Source organism: Varanus komodoensis, unplaced genomic scaffold, assembly GCF_004798865.1.
Source record: "Varanus komodoensis strain SLA01 unplaced genomic scaffold, ASM479886v1 scaffold8, whole genome shotgun sequence".
NCBI lineage: Eukaryota > Metazoa > Chordata > Lepidosauria > Squamata > Varanidae > Varanus > Varanus komodoensis.
In genome coordinates this window covers 39376413-39396846 of record NW_025336481.1, presented here as the reverse complement: position 1 = coordinate 39396846, position 20434 = coordinate 39376413, and the positions used below count along the sequence as shown (strand labels likewise).

General features: G+C 38.4%; 1 protein-coding gene across 1 annotated transcript in view; it reads right to left on the bottom strand.

Moving 5' to 3' along the window:
- The window catches only part of BCL2L13 (BCL2 like 13), a 29362-nt gene extending 16321 nt beyond the window's left edge, over positions 1-13041 (bottom strand). The window contains exons 1-4 of the mRNA XM_044454847.1: positions 12122-13041; positions 7278-7385; positions 6722-6878; positions 2570-2639 (exon numbers count right to left, since the gene is read on the bottom strand). Of these exons, the coding sequence (XP_044310782.1) occupies positions 2570-2639; positions 6722-6878; positions 7278-7385; positions 12122-12242 (456 nt within the window). The 5' untranslated portion in view covers positions 12243-13041. The remainder of the gene's footprint in view (positions 1-2569; positions 2640-6721; positions 6879-7277; positions 7386-12121) is intronic.
- Between the last annotated feature and the right edge of the window lie 7393 nt (positions 13042-20434).

Here is a 20434-nt window from a genome sequence, read left to right as displayed (position 1 = left end):
CCCCCCCCCACCCAAAAAAATTAAACACTGCATGAATATACAGCCTCATGCTGAATCATTCAAAACTATTCCTTATTTCATGATTAATAACCTTTGGATTATAATGTATATTAAACAAAAAATATCTTTAGATAGTATTTTCCTTAGAAAGCATTCTATTAAAAAATCCAATTTAATTGAAAAAATCTGATTTAATCCTTAAAAATCTTTTTTTTTTTAATCATCAAGTTTTATCCACCCTGGCATAAATCAAGGTAGCACCCATAGCTTCATAATATACTTTGAAATGCTTTTTGTCTACAGTCTAGTCTTCTGATTTTTCAGAAATCTTGTTTTCACCTTCCATTAAACAAAACAGCCAGAGCATCTAAATATCCATGTGAGTCAGCTTTGTGACACAATTGTTTATTAAACATGTCAAAACTAAATAATATTAAAACTAAGATTAGACATATACAACACTAAGACAGAAATGTTCTGCCAACCCAATTTGACTGCCTCGGAAATATCTCTAAGGCACAGCTTCCTCAGAACATTCACATGACATGGAAAAAGGTCCAGCTCCTTCAGAGATGTCGCCTCCTTTATACCATGTTAGATTATAACACCAAGCCAAATGGAGCTGCATTTAAAATGTTTGAAAAAAGCAGCTTGTTCAGAATGGTGCAGGTAAATGGAGCCTTTGCCATTGAAGCAATTCTGTTTATTTTCATCTGTATCCCACATTCAATTCAATGTATTGGTTTTTGGCTTCAGACCCTACACAGGTTTGAGACTAGGCACAAGGTATCTACAAGACTATTTGTTTCCACACAATTCTGCCCACCGATTGTGGAAGAAGATCTACAGTTCCAATCAGATACATCCCCCAAATTTGGAGTGCTTTCCCTTGGAAGATCTAATATAGCTGCTTCTTAATTTTCAAAGAACTAGTTGTAACCAGCAGTTCTAAGTCAGCATTCATTGCAATTTATTTTTTGTTTCCACCAGATGGTTTGGCCTTATCAGACTCCTATGGAGCTGTTGGGCTTCTAACTATTTTTCCTACAGTTTTATATGATAGCACACCACTTTGAGAGTCTGGTGAGCAAACATTAGCTGATATATTTTAATACAACTAAATTAATAACAGATAATGTATAGCCTCCTACGGTAGGTTCTCTACTAAAGATGGACAAGGGTGCTTATACAGGAGAAGCTTCTCTCCAAATTATGTTGGGTCTGTGATATTTAGCATAGAACACCACCAGTATTTCGAATGGGCCTCATGTGAACAGGCAGCCAATACAGCCCAAGCATCAGTGAATGTGCTCCTCACTTCCTGAAGAAGGCAGGCTACATAATTTGCACCATTTGCAGTTTTCATTCTTTTCAGTGTCAACTAATTCCAAAAATCACAGAAGGCATGAATAGCAATAACCAAGTACTACTTCTGTGGGAAGGATACTGCCTCTTAGATATAAAAGGATTTAAAATGCTTCCAGCCATTGCTATTTAAGCTTCCAGTAGTATTTCCTCACTGAAAATATTTCCTTTCAAGGAAAGTATGATCAGAACTTGAAGCACTCCGTTTCAAGAGGAAAAAACAAACTGTACAAGAAAGTAACTCAAACATTTTTACTATGAAAAGCAATTTCAATAACTGCATACATTATGTGCATATTTTGCAGAGTTTAATTTGCTTTGTTTCTGATAGTAATGGGGAAAACAAAGAGAATTTAACTATTATCTACCACAACTACCTGAAATGCTGCCCAGGCTGCCCAATGCTTTTCCAAATTCCACTAGCATTAACCACACACTTTCAGACATCTTTGCCACCTAATTACTAGTAACTTATTTTAAAATGGAACTCATAGCCAAGATTTCCAGATACTTGCTTTGTGTGACTAGTTACATCCTTACTATCACACTAATGCATTAGCTACACCATTTTCTACACATGCGTAGAACTGACACCTGGTTAACATGCATTACAGTATCCTCACTGATCCTCCACTAAACTATGCATCTGCATTATGGATTCAGCTACCCTGGAAGGTGTGCCTGGTGCCAATCCTTTATAAATGTCAGTGGCAGGTTTAAAGTTTTTTATTTGCCCATTATTTTAATTGTTGAATAGAAGGCTCTGATTTTATATTGGTTTTATTATGATGACTGGCTTGCTGTGAATCAGTTGTTGTGTTGTTGCTGTAATCATTATTATTTACTTGGTTCACCACAGCTTATTATATTTGAATTTTTATGATTATTATGTAAATGTTCTGGTCTCATGTTTTATGCTGTTTTAATCACTGTACACCATTCTGAGAGTGTCTACTAAACAATGGTTCATAAAAGCTTTAAATAAATAAATCTGCAAAACTTTGCCCAATTATCAGCACAGAAAACAAGCTAAATTTGACAATTACTGCTCTATAGTGGCAAATAAGGAAAAAATGTTGCTGGTGGTGCGTCCCACGGAATTCTGTGGGGAGGTGATTGGCGTGAAAGAGTCTGGAGGGTGCAAATGGCCCCAACCTGCTGTGGACACCTAGCCAATTCGAAATAAAGCTGAGTTAGCCAATACCTTGCTCCATCCACTGGCATGAGTTGCTGCATCTTGTGTCCTTTCCTTGTACTCCTGGTAAGTCACTGGCCTAAACAAGTGAAAAACAGAAGCAGCTAAGGAAATGCAAAACAAAGAATGAAACTTATTTTGCAATAATTTCTGCACAGTGCTGAACTAGCAAATACAAAAATATCAAAAGCTTTCAGGTTTCAGGAAGTCACTTAGGCCTACAAATAGCATTAGATCTCACTGTTTCCTATGTTATCATCCCAAGCACACAAGTAACAGAAAAGGAGTATCTGAATTCTTGAAAAATAGAACCAATTTAGGAATTGCTATCTTTTAACTGCTTTTTAGTTGTCATTAGCTAACATGGGATAAAGTAATAATACTTCGATCAGAAAGACTATTGGACTGGAGGCAAAACTGGAGCTAGCAATATCTGGGGAAGCTGTCCCACTCCTTCCATCTCTGTCACTCAATGAGAGAAACTAAGTATTTATAATCTGAATCCCACTTTTCCTCTAAGAAATTCAGAGTTGTCTTTTTAGCTCGATTCCACCCTCTGGAATCAGGCTGATATACAGTAATCCCTTATGCAGCCTCATAGTTGAATGGCATCTGAATCTAAGACAATAATGGTTAACTGACTGGAAGTTGAACACTTCAGAATGTTTCCTATTGCACAGTTAAATAGGATGCTTTTAGAAGTTTTCACTTCTGCTTTTAGGTAGCCAAGGTCTGTCAAGTTATCTGTATAAAACGAAGTATGGGAATCAATACCTATGATTAATTTGAAACATGCATCAAACCATGGCTTCTGTCTTGCTGAAATTAACCACAGTTAATGTTAATCACATTTGGTGGTTTGGATAACAAGCTGCAGTTAACAAATAATGGATGCAAAAGCTTCTGAACTCCTCCCTGCCAGATAGAAAGAGAAGAGGGGAACCTGAGCAAGCACCCAAGGCTCAGTGTAGCTAGTCCTTGTCATTCTAAATCATAATTTAGTGCAATGTCAGAACTGAGTTCATAAAGTCTGAATAAAGCATCTTTCAGAGAACAGTTTGTGCAGTAAAATTGTATTCATATTTTAATAGGTTTCCTTTTACACATTTATATTACAAAAATGCATGTACTTCCTGAGGCAACATTCACCTGTTACAGAGATCAGAGCAGCCAGACCTGTTTAAACATGCGCCATTTCATGAATTGAAAACTTATCAAGACTTATTTTATATAAATTACTGTTTTAAACTATCAGCGACATATTACCACATTCTTAGAAAGGTATTAAATTCACCTTAGATATAAATAAACACACTACGGATTAAACTCCAGACATAATTTTCCCCTTATCATCCAACATCATTCAATCACAATTCATTTCAAGGGGCAGTTCACCTAAGTGCTATAAAGTGAGGAAATACTGAATGGTTTACTATCCATCATCCTAAAATTTAGTATTTACGTATTTACCCCTCTATTTCTAAGCATGCATGAGTATTATCAGCCTCAATTATTTCTTGAAAAATACAAAATTTCAAGAAATTTGGCAACGCTCAATGAATGCACTCTCTTTCCCATTATACAGCACTGGCTGTAATCACAGTTTGTTTTCTGCCCCCTCCCCCTGGTGGGAAGTACCTTGAATAAGAATTATATCATCCATTGACACAGAACCAAGTGATACTTACACACTGTCATACATATCTACACATAACCCTATTACGAGGTTATGCTTGGGTGTATTTGAATTATACACCACACTGGAAGTTAATCTAGACTAAAAGGCACAATGTGTAAGTGAAAAGTGATTAGGGAGCCATTCAGTTTGCACCTTTTCATAACTATTTGATTGTGCTTGTTTTCCATTTCAACATGGTGCATTCAAGGTAATGTACCATAACCTGCTTGACAGTGACAATCAAAACCATCCAGTTAAAAATAATATCTAAAAGCCAATCTAACAGAAATTACATTATGTAACACAAAGGCCCTACACTGGGCATATTTCAACAAGTCCGCAACACCACCTTAGGAAATAAGCACTTTAAGGGCACAACAAAAATATAATGAAGGCACCAGCTGGAGCTCTGGAAGGAGCTGCAAGGAAACTCCACCTTGAATCTGTCACAAAAACACCATTGTCTAAACAGATAGTTTTTATGTGGGTTCACACTGTATCTCTATCTTCTTGTTTCCATTCATTTTTATGTGAGGGACTGGTCAGCACTTGGTGAAAGGAGGCACAAAGGGAGGCAGTAATAGCTGCATAAGTTAACATCTCACTCTGCTTTCCTGCAACAAAGTACCTACAAGGAATTCACGATTTGTCATTTGCTGGGGACAAGCATCCAAGCAACACACACACAGATATGAAGAACTGAGATTGGTACCACAATATCAAGCAACACGTTTCTCCTTTTCTGCCTAAAAAAATTCTTGTGTTGAAATCAGACAGAAACCCTGGTAGAGCCTACCATGGTGGCAGTTACACAAATCATACAGGAGGCAAACAGCTGGTAGAGCACTCTGCATGTGCTCAGCCAGCAAACAAAACTGGACCCCTGGGCAGCAGCTTTTGCTTTTTCCTTCTCTGAAGCATAAAAAATACTGAACATGAGAATTTCTTGAAGGAGGAAGTATGAATGCATAGGAAGGTACTAAGCTAGATTAAGAAAAGGTTGTGAAGTGTTTCTTTAAAAGTGCATGGTTCTTGACTGCACTGCTCCTGCAACTTGTGTCCTGTCAGGTTGTTAGAGGCTACATTCAGAAGAGTCCAACAAAAAACTCAGTGAAACAGGCCCATACGAGCCACACTCCTGGTTTTTGTTCTGATCTGCTTGCCCGTGAGTTAAAGATATAGGTGAGTGATGAAAAGCCATGTGTCTGCCCTTTTCCTCTGACATGTCTATGCTACCATTCTAAATTAATTCTGCTGTGAATAGATACACAGAACCTCCAACACAGGTGCTGCAATCCTGCAAGTGTCCCTATGATCTTTTTGCAGAAAATGAACAGTTTTTAAACTATTTTAGATAAAGCACTGTTGGAGGAAAGTCACCAATTACATATTTCATTAACTCATATTAACTTCACTTATATAAGAAGTTCTTACAATTACTGGAAAACTCAACTCTAATTTCCCAATGTCCTTCTGTGCTCTCTAGATGCCTTTCTAGACTAGTAAGACTGCTCACAGAAACGAGAACAATCTTCAATAAAACTGCAAGTATAAAAGGGGTAATTTGCTACTGCTCACATTGATAAAACATTCTTAAGATCAGACACAGCAGAATGCCAATAATTTCCCCACTGTTTTATCTTCAAAATACAGAAAAAAGTGTTTTTCAGATCAGTTGTACCCTGAACAAGTTTGGACCTCGGTATACTGCTGAACTACATGCAATCAATTTGGTAAAATTGATGCAGCTTTAAGAGAGGCAGAAAATGCCAATTTAGCAAGCTGTAGTAAAGCCAATTAACTTATCCCCTTGATGGTCACATTATCAACAAAAGAAAATGCCAGTACTTTGTTTTGTAAGAATACCCTAGCTCTACATATCCATTTGAAATAGTGCAATGAAGTGACTCATTTCCTAGCTCATGTCAACATTGAAATCCTATCCCACTAAGTGAAAAAAAAAGTGGACTGACTTACATTAAACACGTTTCTGTGCTACCTCAACGCAATTTCTCTATTACTTCCTACTTGTCCCTTTTATTAAAGGCCAGGAGCGCTCCCACTATGAGAATAGGGAAGTAGTTCCAATAGCAGATGTGCACCCATGATATGTTTGGCACCATCTGGGGTACCTAGAATATAGAGATATCAGTATTAGCCCCTTGTCATTGCAGTATAGGATCCAGATCTTAAACATTTAGGATGAAGGACTGTACCCTGACTACTGGCTAATGTGCAAAATACTTATTTTGCTGGGTATTTACAACTATGAGAATAAGGAAGGAAAGAAGTTGGTAGATCCATGTTCAGAGTTTAAGCAATAGAGAAATGGCAGCTCATTCCATACATGCACTTTTCTTCCTTAAGTGTATCAGCTTGAAAAGAAGTTGTTGCAAAATTCAGACACATCATCAGCATTATCATAATTGTGAGAATTTTAAGAGCAAGTACCTTCCTGCTGAGCAAAGCAAATGAGAACTCACTTGCTAAGTAGGGTCTCTAATGCCCTTTGAAGAGGTTCTTTTAATTCCTGGAAGACTCTTTCTCCAAGATGAGCTAAGCAATCTTCTATTGAAGTCTCTGGACTGGCAGGGCTAAATACTGGAGATGTATGGCAGTCAAAGCCAGTACTGGTAAAAGCTGAAGACAAACAGCACAAAGTCAGTTTTTAACATCATTTTTAAAAAAGTATGAAAAAGTTCTTTAACCCCCATGAAATAATTCAGTGAAAGGCCAAATAAGGCTTTTGAAGGGGCTGGCTAAAAGTATAAAATAACTATTGCAACATAATTCAATTCAAGTAGATAAATCTAATTAAAAAACAGTTTCATGAATTATCTGCACAAAGAATTGGATTCCATCAAAAGACTTCATTAGCATACTAATTACTTGCATAACCTTTATACTTACTGCATTTTTATAATATATTGTTCCAAGAACATGAACTAAATTTTAAAAATATTTTCCTTCTGAAAATAAGGGGCTAGGAACTGTAATATTTGCGATCAATATTACCAAACCAGGAAAAAGATCACAGACCTTCTAAAATTTCTTCATCAAGGCGTTTTAATTCCTCATCAATTTCCGCTTTAAGTTTGTCCAGAACCTCTTTATCTAAACCTTGTGAGACTGCAGCTGGATGAGTCACTGAAATAAGTCAAAGAAATTTGCTAAAAAGGTGTCTTTTTTAGGTCTGCTAAAGCAAAGTGCATCATTTTCTATAAAAAATAGAAAGACAGCAAAACAATGGTAGTGAAAAAATAAATCCCTACAAAAAACAGTAACTCAAGGCTGCAATCCAATACACACTTACCTGAGAGTAATTCCCAATGACCTAAACTGGATTTCTGAGTAGTTATGGACAGTATTGTGCTGTAAAACTGTTTCAAAGGTAGTTACAGAAAAGAAAATTAACAGAGCTGCAACTGACTTTTTCCAGCATGTTTATGTCCTGCCAAGTGATTTTTTTAATCTCCCTGGAATATTAATTTTTGTCAATGTTTTATTTATTGTCTCCTATCTTTTACCACCTGGTATTCAGGGGCTTATAATATTTTAGATTGTCACAGACAAGTATTTAATCTTGACAAATGCTCAGGACCAGATGTTTGGAGGAAGTACACTGGACAGCCAGAAAACTTGGCACTAGAGAGGGAGTCTGTGTTTGGTGGTCCTGAATGGCACGCTTCCTGTTCTGGCAAGCTTCCTTCCCCACCCACCTTTTTAATGAACTTAACAGAATGCAATGGTAGGAAAAAGTCTCTCCTTCATGGCTAAGAAGCACTCCTTAGGTACTGTATAGGCAAATATGCAGGAGCCACAACATCTAAGTGAGAGAGTAGAGAACAGGCACACTTTGTAGGGTAATTTATTCCTGCCCTGTGAGCATATTTTAAGATAGTACAGTAAGAGCAGAAGCAGCAAATTCCTTTCAGGTATGCTTACTTCTTGAATATGCTTTAATCATTTGCATACAAAATTAGCTTAAAAAAANAAAAAAACAGAAGGCGAGAGAGGAAAGTATCCATCCCAATACTTCAATTCCCTCCTCTTAAAATCTTAGAGAATCTTTCTAAACAGAAAGAAGAGGGCATCTGTGGAAGCGGCTGAAAGCAGGTTTTCTACCCACCCTCTCTTACTGAAATATGGTTCCTTTTGAGAGGTTATTGGGCCAGAAGCTTGAAGAAAGTGGGAACCAGTGCACAAATTATTAATTAACTACTGGGCTATGCTACATGTAGGCTATGATACCATGCATACTGTAATTCTATGGTCAAGTGAAAATGTAAATTACTTTTGAATAAATGTATAGAATTGCACTATATTTTAGGGAAGTAATCTATCTTATTAAATGACTAGAAATCATTTTAGCATGTGATCCTAAGTGTCCGGGCTTAGCAAAAGGCCACTGAAACTATGACAGATTGGACTTTGTAGCTATCTCCTAGATAAAGGTTGGCTAGTAAGTTTAGCCATAATGGTAGACTCATGTGTATTATCCCAACAACTTGTCGCATTCAGAACCATTTGAATCACATGACCAGAAAGGTTATGCAAAGGACTAACATTTCTCAGACCGCCTTTCCACCAGAATATCCGTCATACACTGACATGCAAGACTTTACGCAGACAAGTAAAAAAGATCAAACTAGCTTTGTTCTGTGTCACTGTCAAACTGTGAAATGCATTTCCTCAGGAACTACAATTGGCATCCACTATCTTGGCTTTTAGAAATGGTGTGAAGACACATCTTTGGTTTAGCTCTTTAAATTACACGGTTTTAACATGTTACTGTTTTAACGACCATAGCTGTCACTCAGCACATAGTTAAACTATGGAATTTGCTGTCACAGGAAGTAGTGATGGCTACCAATGGATGGCTTTAAAGGGGGATTCATGTAGGAGAAAAAATGTGGCTACCAGAACGGCTGATTATATGCTGTCTCCATTATCAGAAGAGCTATGTCTACATGTTGCAGAGGAGCTTGGGTAGGTGGAACTCATGTGCCCATTCTGTTTGAGGGATCTATGGGCAGCTGGTTTGCCACCATATGATGAGCCGCCCCGAGGCTTCGGCGAATGGGGCGGCATAGAAGTCCCCTAAATAAATAAAATAAATAAAAAATAAATATGATCAGAGTGCTGGACCAGATGGACCACTGGTCTGAAACAGCACGGCTTTTCTTATGTCCTCATGACTGCATGAAGGACTCTTGTCAGTAGGGAGCAAACCATCCCCAAAGTGGACAGCATAAGTTTTGTTAGATTAGGTTCAACCTAATTAGTGCCAATCTATCACAATTGCTTTTGTGAGGCAACCCTTAAAGAGAAAGGAGAATCTACCACATCCCAATTTATCACCGTAGTATTCTGAAAAAAGGTCTGACTAATATAACTTAGTCAGGCTAAGACCTATTTAAAACTTATTTTAATTGTTAAATTATTTGTATTTATAGGATTTTAAATTTTTAGCCGAGATGCACCGGAGGTTTTTAAATAATTTTTTATTGTTATATTGTTATTTATTTATGTATTTTGTTTCTGTTGTGGGCCGCCCCGAGGCTTCGTTGCGATGGGGGCAGCATAAAAATGTTTTAAATAATAAATAAATAAACAAACTTGGGTTGAAATCCCTGCTAAGATCAGTTTAAGTATGATATTGATATTTCTGTCATTCATAAACAGGAATTCTTGCAATTCAGAACTCAGGGAAAGTTCCTACAAAAATGGAGAAAAGAATACAAACTTAATTAGTCGTTCATTGATTTAGTTCTAGCTCGAAAGATGACAGCAGAGTACAAAGTGGCTTCCTTTCCCTTTTTATGTTCTAAATTATACCATACTTATCTAATATTCTCACCTCCAATTCCAGCTACACACCAAATATATAAAAATGAACATAACCATCAAGATGTCCTGCACCCTTTCTAGCCCCCTATCACACAGTAGCCTAGCTCAAATGACACCAGAGGTAAAATGGACTGAATGGGACATGTCTTCATTCAGATGTTCTATAATTCTCCATCCAGGCAGCAGTACCACAGCCAACTGCCTGAATCACAGTTTGAAGGAGAAGGAGATTCTTTGTCAGGGCAACAGGAAGGCTAGTTTTCTGTACAAGATCTGTCTGTACTAGAAAGAGTGAATAACAGTTACGTAAAGGAAGACTCAAATGTAGGCTCCTCAATTAACATTAAGAGTGCCCAGACCAACTGGGAAGGAGCCCATTCAGATGAGCACCTGTTTCCCACAGGACTTGCCTGATGGTGATCATATATGACAAGTTGTCATACTTGGTAAGAAACCATGCTGAAAAAATGAGGAAGAGAATGTTTGGTCCTTTCAGTACACAGCAGTACTGTTTAGATAACTAATGTGGCATCATCAGTGCTTTCCCGTTTCATTACCGACTCGGCATTCAAGCAGCAGCCATTCAGTGTTAATGGATCAGAAACAACCACTCTGGCTCACTGGTTCCAAAGGAAGCAGCATAGCTGACAGTAACTGATGTTTGAGCTTCACTTGATAGGCCAACAGCAATATGAAACAGCACATACCATTTCAAAGACTGGTTAAAATGCTTTAATTAAGTAGAACTACATATACTGTGTATATGTATCTATTGTTCAATCAGCAGAAAGTATGATTAGAATGCCTATCTATATCCAGAGAAATAAAGCATAACACACTGTTTTCAAGTGATGCTCTGTGGTCAGTGCTGGAGTAACACTCCCAGACTGTGTAGAACGTCAAATGTGTTGAAAGGGTGGGGCACACACTGATGGCTCCTCAATGCGAGTCCTAAGTTAAAAAGGGCCACAAGTTACTTTACTTGTCATATCAGAAAGCTGTAAGTTATTTAACTCACAGTCTGTGAGGTTGCATGCCATCTAAAAGTCACTTCCATTTTTGAGGGTAAATGACCCTCAAAAGGACTTTGTGAGAATGGTGCATGAACCTAAACTAAAGGACAGTCCAGGAGCTAAACAACCCAACCCTCAACCCAAGAGCAAACCAAGCATTGTTTAGCTCCTAAATAACCCCTTGGACTGGGTTCATACATCATACTCACAACATCCTGTTGGAAGTATTTTATAGGAATCAGAAGCAACTACCACAAAGCTTGAAAATCTGTTGAGTTAATTAACCTGCAATTTACAGCCATGACACATAAATTGGCAAACTGTATTCATGTCATTAGTGGACTGCTGCAGCTAATGTAAAGCTTCAGTGGCCACAGCTTTCATCCTGAATATTCAACCCCTGACCATGGGTTCTTATGCAAATCAGGCTGACAGGGCTTACCTTAGGGCTAAGCAACCAATGACCTGTTTCTCTCTCACATAACCCACCAGCCAGGTTCATATAACAATATATAACAATATAACCCCACAATTGGGGCTTAAACATTCAGGATGGCACCTAGAGGCACTGCAGCTTGTCCTGGCTTAACTAGGCCACAATGAGCTACATCATGTGAGCAGTGTCACAATATCACTTTCCAGCTATAAGGTTGTAACTCATAATGTTCAAAAGAAAACTGTCTTTTCTACAGTTATAACACTGAACTGATTACAGCTGACTTCTGAGTCATAGAGCCATAATCCCTAAGTGAACCACTGTGCTCAAAACAAATGCCACTACAACTAGCAATGCAAAAAAGGACGCAGAAAAGGCCCTCTGTTAATGATTGGAGATCCGACTCAAACAGAACCTGACTGTTTGCCTGGTCTACTTCCATCACTGTCCACCTTCAATGTATTTTGCTTTCAGGGCATTGCTACCAAAATGAAACCCTCTAGTTTATATTTTGAAATAATAAAGACATGTAAACTCTCATTTGAGATATAACTGTTTTCTCAAATACAGGAGAAATGCATTACCTTGAGCTGGCAAAGAGTGCTGCTCTTGAGGCTTTTCCTGTGACAAGAGACCCAAATAGCTGAGGACAACATATTTTGTTTCATAGTGAAAACCTACAGGCACAGCAGTGGAGGATGCCATCTGGTTGGCTTCCAGTGTTCCACAGATTACAGACCACGTAATGTTTTCTCTGTTCAAGATCTAAACAATGAAAGATACAAATTTAAAATCAACGTCAGGTTACTCATTTTGCCAAGCATACTTCTCCTGGAGTTCACATACTGACATACCAAAACTTTTGGTGGGTAAGGGAAGATGATGTGCAAAATTGATCAAGCATTACAAAAGGTTGATTACTTGAGGATTTTATTTATTAAATTTAAATGTATTAAACTATTTCACTGGGAAGAGTTGCCAATGTCTACCAATGCCATCTTAATAAAATTATTACATCTAACTATGTAAAGGAGTGAAGTGCAGCTGCTGGGGGCTCATTATTGCTATGTTCTTGTTATTTTATTGGTGTATTGTTGATTTGTTGTTGTATCTTGTGTTTGATTGTGATTTTTGATCCTGTGAACCACTCAGAGGACCATCTTGGCTAGGCGGTATAGAAACCAGAATGAATGAATGAATGAATGAGAAAGATACAAGTACTTCCATTAACAACTGGATAGCCCTAGGCCAATAAGCAGGGCAGTGAAGAGCAGTACTTGGGAGGCCATGAAGAAAGTCTGGAATGAAGAAAAATAACCTCCAAGAAAAAAGTAACCTTCCTTTAAACCCTACTAAAGTCTGCACTTGAAAAATCATACATGTAGGAAAACAAGATTAGAAACAGGAAAATGCCCTAACAGGGATGGCAGCAAGACAGGCCCATTTAAGCTGCGCCCCTACCTGGAGTACAACTGCCTGGCGACAGTGACACACGCACTGGTGACTTCCCGCCTAGACTTCTGTAACGCGCTGTACATGGGGCTACCCTTGAAGACGGTCCGGATACTTCAATTGGTTCAAAATAGAGCTGCCAGGCTGCTGACAGGGACTGGGCGTTATGTTCGCATGACTCCAGTCCTCCGTCAGCTTCACTGGCTTCCCATTGAAGTCCGGGCCCAATTCAAGGTGTTGGTGATGACCTATAAAGCCCTAAATGGCTTGGGTCCTGGTTACCTGAAGGAGCGCTTACATCCATATATGCCCGCCTGCCCCTTGAGATCTGCGGGAGAGGCCCTTCTCCGGGAACTCTCCGTGAAAGAAATTAGGAGGGTAGGTACTCGGAGGAGGGCTTTCTCTGCGGTGGCGCCCAATCTATGGAATGCGCTCCCCAGAGAGGTCTGCCTGGCACCGTCGTTATTTGTTTTTCGGCGCCAGGCGAAGACCTTTTTATTTAAACGTCATTTTAATTGTTAATATTATTTGCTTATTTTATCTGGCCAGGGCGACTTATTTTATATTGTTAATTTGTTTTATATTTTTAATGTATTATATTTTAATTTATGTTGTGAGCCGCCCCGAGGCTTCGGCGAATGGGGCGGCATAGAAATGTTTTAAATAAATAAATAAATAATAAATTAAGAAGTTGACTTATCAGGGAGGCCAGTCCTGATACAGTAAAATTTACTTTTAACTTTTAATATAGTGTGTCACATGCAAATATTTGTGCATAACATAGTTCTGCTTTAAAAATAGCTCTCTTGTAGCAAAATAAAATGTACATATAAGCCACATATATTTCTTAAATTTATCTTGCATTGAAAGTGTCTCATGTTTCACTTTCAGTTTGAACTGCATGATCCTATCATTTCATGCAAGTCTGTGTGTATTGGTCCTATCAATTTCCTGTTTTAATTAATTAACATCAACTGCTCTGTCTAGTCTTGAAGTCCCAGAAATCAGCTGAATTCAAGATGCTGTGATAAAAAAGAAGAAATAGCATCTCAGCATGTACAAAATGTACTTCTCTCACAAATTACCCTAAGTTGTACCTCTGCAAATGCACACTAGGATGAAAGGTTCCCATGGCCGATAGCACTATTTCCAAATAAGTGTTGGCCTAACTATGACTCACTTTGTTTGAAGCATACACAAGATCAAAGAGCCCAAGGAGAGTGACAGAAACACCAGTAGCAGGACCATTCACGAGTGCTACCAGTGGCTTAGGATGGTCAATAAAATGATTGACAAAGTCTCTAAAAGCAAAGAAAGGACATCCATCAGTTTTATAGCACAGTGAAAGACTCAAATTCATTCTGTTTCAGGTTTTTTTAAATTTCAAAATAAAAAACAAGGTGCAATCCTATGCATGTTTGTTGTTACATGCCATCAAGCCATCTCTAACTTATGGCTACTGTATGTATGTATGTATTTTCCATCCTACCTTTTTTCCTTCCAAGGAACTCATGGCAGCTTACATAATTCTCCTCCTCCCCTCAATCTTAGCCTCAAAAGCAAAACAAAACACAACAAATACAACACCGTGAGGTAGGTTGGGCTGAGAGACTCTGCCTGTTCCAAAATCATCCAGTGAGCTCTTGGTTGAGCAGACTAGAACCCAGGTCACCTGAGTCCCAGTCCCACACTCCTAACCATTACCCTACACTTGCTCCCTATGACTAAATGCCCTCCAAAGTGTACTGTCTTTAACAGCCCTGCACAGCTCTTACAGACTCAAGGCTGTGACTTCCTTTATGGAATCAATTCATCTAACAATTGGTCTTCCTATTTTTCTTCTGCCTTTGACTTTTGCTGGCAGAAAAAAAGCCCTACAGCTCTCAACATTCCCCACCCAGCCACAGCTGGCTGGGAAATACTGGGAATTGTAGAACCTTTTTTTGTGATGTAAACATGCACAGCTTTGTAACCTAAATGTGGCCAGTGAGCTTGGCAAGCTATTTGTTTAGTACACTGCATTTTCTTGGTTACTTGAAATATCCTCTATAAAGGTTTCTAATATAGATCACAGGGATTTTGTTTCAGTTTGCAAATCCTCCAAATATTCCCCATTCCCAACCCTAAACATAAGTGTGTTTAAAAAAATGTGCAGATTCCCAAATTTGAAAAAAATATGTTTTTAATATGTACTTTGAAAAATGTATTTAAATATGCATTTTCACTCTAATCAATGGAGGGAAAGTGTGCTCTTTTGAAAAATGCACAAAGGAATGCATACTTTCCCTGTTCAAAATGCACCCTTTAACCATTTGAACAAACTGAAATCATGCTGTATATAAAATGAGAAATGAGCCAAACTGCAAATATTTAAACTGAATATTCATACATAACTGGTGAAAATTTCTTACGACTTGGAAAGAAGGGTAGCTTTTACTTTGAACTTTATAGGAATCACCCATGGGGCTTAACACCATCCCGAAATAGGTTCAACACTGTGGAGCACTATGGTTAGCATCTATAAAGCTTGTGGGGGGGGGGAGCTGCTATGGATAAGGAATCCTACTGGCATAGGAATCTTTAGCTACCCCTGCATTTAAATACTTGGGTAAGATTAGCTTAGTATTACATGGTATCCCTTTATATATTCCCCAGACCTATTTTCAAAAAGTATAGGCAGCATTTTTCTCCTCCCCATTTTTCCCTGAAGAAGAAGCAGTTGTCAAACAAACATGGACAATTTAATTTTCCAGATCTTAGAGCATAAATCCTCTCATGAATAAATCCTGGTGAAGGGCTTTGAGAGTGTTGGAGAAGCCAAAAGCAATGCTACTAGGCCAGACTCTAGTCTGGTTTTCTAGCAGGGTCATCCAAAGCGGAATGGGATGGTTCAATTCCATAAGGCATGGGTCCTCAAACTACAGCTCATGGGCTGGATCCGGCCTGCCATGCCCAGGATCTCCTTGCGAGCAAGCCGGTGCCTTGACGGTAGATCCTTTTCTCCCAGTGAGTCCAAAATTATCTCCTTGTGAGCAAGCTGGCCCCAAGGCTGTCAAGTCATCTCTGTGCATGCATGCCCCTGCCTTTCTGCACACACGTGCACATGTCCCCCCTCCCGTCCAGCCTGCGCCCCCTGCCCACACTGCCTTGGCGGCTCGCGCCCATCCCTGGCACCTTTCAACTGGCCCCCTATTCAAAAGTTTGAGGACCCCTGCCATAAGGGGACAGCAGCCTTGGGTACAAGAACTTAGAACGGCTGTCAAAGATAGGGCAATTTGGAGGCATCCATCCATAGGTTGCCGTAAGTCAGAGATTACTTGACAGTAAGTAACAACAACAGATCAGAAAGCTTCTTGCTATTTCACACTAATGATGGGAAAACAACGTTTAATACACTTTTATGGGTTGGTTTTGTGTCACAATATTTGGCAGCCCTGTCTGGATGGATGCTGATAGTATTTAGGTATATTAAGAAGCAAAGAATGGCTTTCCTATATCAAAAGTGATGTTAATTAATATTGTATATGGATATTGTTTATGATCTGATTCCCCTTTTTTGCTTTGTTGCCATCATTGCTAGTGTTATGTTGCAAATAAAAACATTTTAAAACTTTGTGGCTGCTTTTAAAGGGTCTTTAAAACATATTTGTTATCTCTAGCTTTTAACTGAAAAGTTTTAATGAAATGTGCTGCTATTGAAATATTTAAAATCATATTTTAACTCTCTTCTCTCTTTTTTAAAGGTGTTTTTTATCATACCATATTGAACAGTACTGTTTAACATCGTAAGTTGCCCTTGGAAGACTAAGGCTAAGAAATATATCAAATAAATAACTCCACAAAAGATAAAAGGGACAAGCCAAACCAAAGACTACGATACATGTGACACAATAGTTGTTACATATTGTTATGAAAGCAAATATTTGCTAGAATGAAAGTGTTCTAGCAGACACTTGAAGAAGAAAGGCTGAACCTCAGTGGCAGAATACAGGTTTTTGCATGCCAAAGTATCCAGTTTGGTGCCTGGCATCCCTAGGTTGAGCTAAGGAGCTAAGGAGGATTACTCTTGAAAACCTGTAAGATTTTTGTGAGAGATGCAATGGAGAGATGTTTAACTCTCCACTCACTGCATCGAGGGAGGGAAGAGGTTCTGGTGTGTAGAGCATTGTTGTGTACAGTATATCTGCATGTGCAATGGATGTGCACATGTGGCCCCCAAATGATCCATCTTTGTCCTGTGCAGCCCATGCAGAAAAAGAGGTTGCCCAACTCTGGTGCAAATGATACTGAGAAGAAGCATCAATGTTCTAACTCAGGGAAAGTTGGAAAGCTGCCTTCTGAGAGTTTTTTCCAGAATTGTCATCATAAGTTATTTATGGTGAATCATGAGGAGATTTAAGAAATAGTCTATAATTTAGTATAGGGTAAACTTAAAAGAGGTCTCCAGATTATGGCCATAGTCCATGTCATTGTTTCCATAAATATGGTTCAAATCAAGCTTTAACAGTAAGACTATATTGAAGAGGTCTTTTTTACTTCATCCACTTTCCATTGTTTTTCAGTATCTCATGCACATTTTCCACAAAATTGTTAAGATCGTTCCCACTATAGTAGTAATCACCACATCCTAGAATACAAACAGGTTGAAGTCTACAAAAATCCAAAAATAACATTTAAAATATATACAGTATGCTGGGCAATCATTTGGTTCTGTGGGTATATATGAATTGGGGTGCACACGCACATGTTATTGTGGGGGGTACAGGTACATTTTCTTGCTCTCCCTTCCAGGATTTCCACTTTTTATACTTTTATTAAGTAAGCTAATTTGTCACAAGGATGAGTATTTTTTGTGAGCCGCCCAGAGGCTTTGTTGCGATGGGGGCGGCATAGAAATGTTTTAAATAAATAAAATAAAATAAATAAATACATTACTAATACATTCATCAAGAGACAAAGAGTTCAGGGATTTAAAATGTTTTAGTCAGTTGATTTGCCTTGATTTGATTTGTTACACCTTAACCAGCAGCCACTTTTCTTATGAAGCAGTCAGAATATGGTTAAGCCTCTCATACTTGAAAGTGTTTGGGTGTTTTAAGGAAAGATTTTGTCCAACTGGTGACAGGGCACAATTTATCTCTGGACTCTGTTGTTATCTCATTTTGTTATATTAATCATAATTTTCTGTGAGGACTTAGAAAAGACTGCCCATTTATCAGTTAAAACCCACATGGCTATAAGTTACAGATGGAAAAAGATTAATCCATCCTTCTTTTTGACTCATCAACATGGGAAGCAAGAGAGAGACTAGAGCTCTGGAACTCCTTGACAAGGAAAACCCTCCTTCTTCTGTCCCTGATGATCCTCCACCAGCAAGGAAAGAAGTTTAATTTAGACAGGACTTTGATTCATAAGGTGACTTGCTATGGCAATTGCCAATATGTTCCAAATAGTTTAATAGGCTTGTTTTTATTATTTTATCGATGTGCTTCACATGCCTTGTTTTTATGTTATTTTACTTTGCACATTACTGTTCTTTTATTGTATTTTAATTTTACTGCTGTAACTTGCATTGAGGACCATTTGATGAAAGATGGGATATAATTTGACAAATAAACAAAACAGAAATAAAGGATGACATGCCATATATATTGGTGTATAAGACAAGGTCAATATTTTGGTGTATGTCATATGTCAGGTGTATAAGATGACCCCCTATGTTTGTTTTGCTATTTTCAGTTTCAAGGGGCTTTTATACACCGGTCTATATGGGTATTTGTCAACTGAAAGCTTCTAGTCTCTCGTAACATCACATTACCATATCCTGGCTAATAGACATGTTAGCTTTCCTATTTAGAGGCTGGCTGGCTGGCTGGAGTCACTAGGGGAGGGCTGCTGGTGCCAGTGCTGTGGCCAGGCANGGGGGGGGGGGCAGCTGAGAGGGACAAAGCCTACGTGGGCAGTGCTGTGTCTCTGCACAGAGAGATACTCCCCTTCTCAGCTGCTGCCACCACTGCAACCAGCCTGGAATGGCCCCCGGCAAGGTCAGGGTGAGTGGCTGCACAGAAAGCTCACATTGCAATGCAACACAATATGAGCTCTCTTGGTACCAGTAAGGAGGGTTTTTAAAATTTTTATTAATAAAAGTAAGCTTGTAAATACAGTTGGCTTTATTATCTATTCTTTTTTTAAACTGATGAATATAATGATTTTTTTTCACCTGGCATATAAGATGACCCTAACCCCTGATTTTGGCTTCACTATTTCCAGTTTCAAGGGAATAGTGAGGCAAAAATCACTATTTCTACACCAGTATATATGGTATACATCTGATGAAAGGGGCTCTGCAGGTCCATGAAAATTTATGGCATAATCAGTTTCATAGTCTTTAAGATGCTAGCTCGTATAAGGCTCTTTGTCATGTTGACTGGAGCAGGCTAATGTGGTTCTCTCAAAGAAATATTGCTTAGTGGCTTCTGAGAGCAAGAGGAATGAATACATGACCAAAGCAATCAATATAATAAGAGTAACAGTGGTCAGGGACACTGTCAGCCAGTCACTTCACTGGAAAACAGAGACTTTATGCTGGAAGTGTAAGGCAGAAGACATAATACCATCCAAGATACTATTGCGAGTGATAGAAAGAAAATATTAATTGACTTATGTCCCATTCAGCTGTGGAAAGGAGTAATGATACTGTTCAAGCAAACTTGCATGAAACAAATGAGGCTTACTCTTTGCTCCTCAACAGTTTATTGCTTTCTTCTGCTCGCCCCCCATTTCATTATTTACACCAAATGATTGCTTATTATGAATGTAATGATTTTGAATTCTTGTAATCTTAATTTTAAGAAAATGTATTTCAGAACAAAGAAGAAATGCACATCTGTTAAGTTGCAGCATAAGTCTGTAACTTTTATTCAGAAGTAAGTTCCATGCTTTTCATGTTTACTCCTAGGTGAGTAAATGATAATGTGCCAATTAAAGACTTGGATGCTTCATTGCATTTTCTACTTTTATTTTGATGCTGCTGATTGTAATTGTATTGTTATAGATAATTTAATATCCAAATAAATTGTACTGATATTGAAGCTTGCAGTCAATATGTGGAACTCAGTCCTCTGCTCCCCATTCCTCCATCCCTTTGGAGACCATCTTTTTGATTCTCCTGCCTCTTTGGGTCTGGGAACTGTAAACAAAGGCTAGAAGTCCTGTCCCTAAACCACAGAGAAACCACTGTGGTTCAGCAAGGTTTCAGCATGCATACACTCAAGCATTTCTCCACACCCACAGCAACTGGAAACATGCTTTTTTTNTTTTTTTAAAAGGCTGAAGGCCAATACAGGCAGGAAATCGGCATGTATTGTTCCTTGGGAAATTCCCTGTCTCCTGTAATTGCAGCTCAACAGATTTCAAGAGGCAGGAGAACATCCACCTTTTGTTTT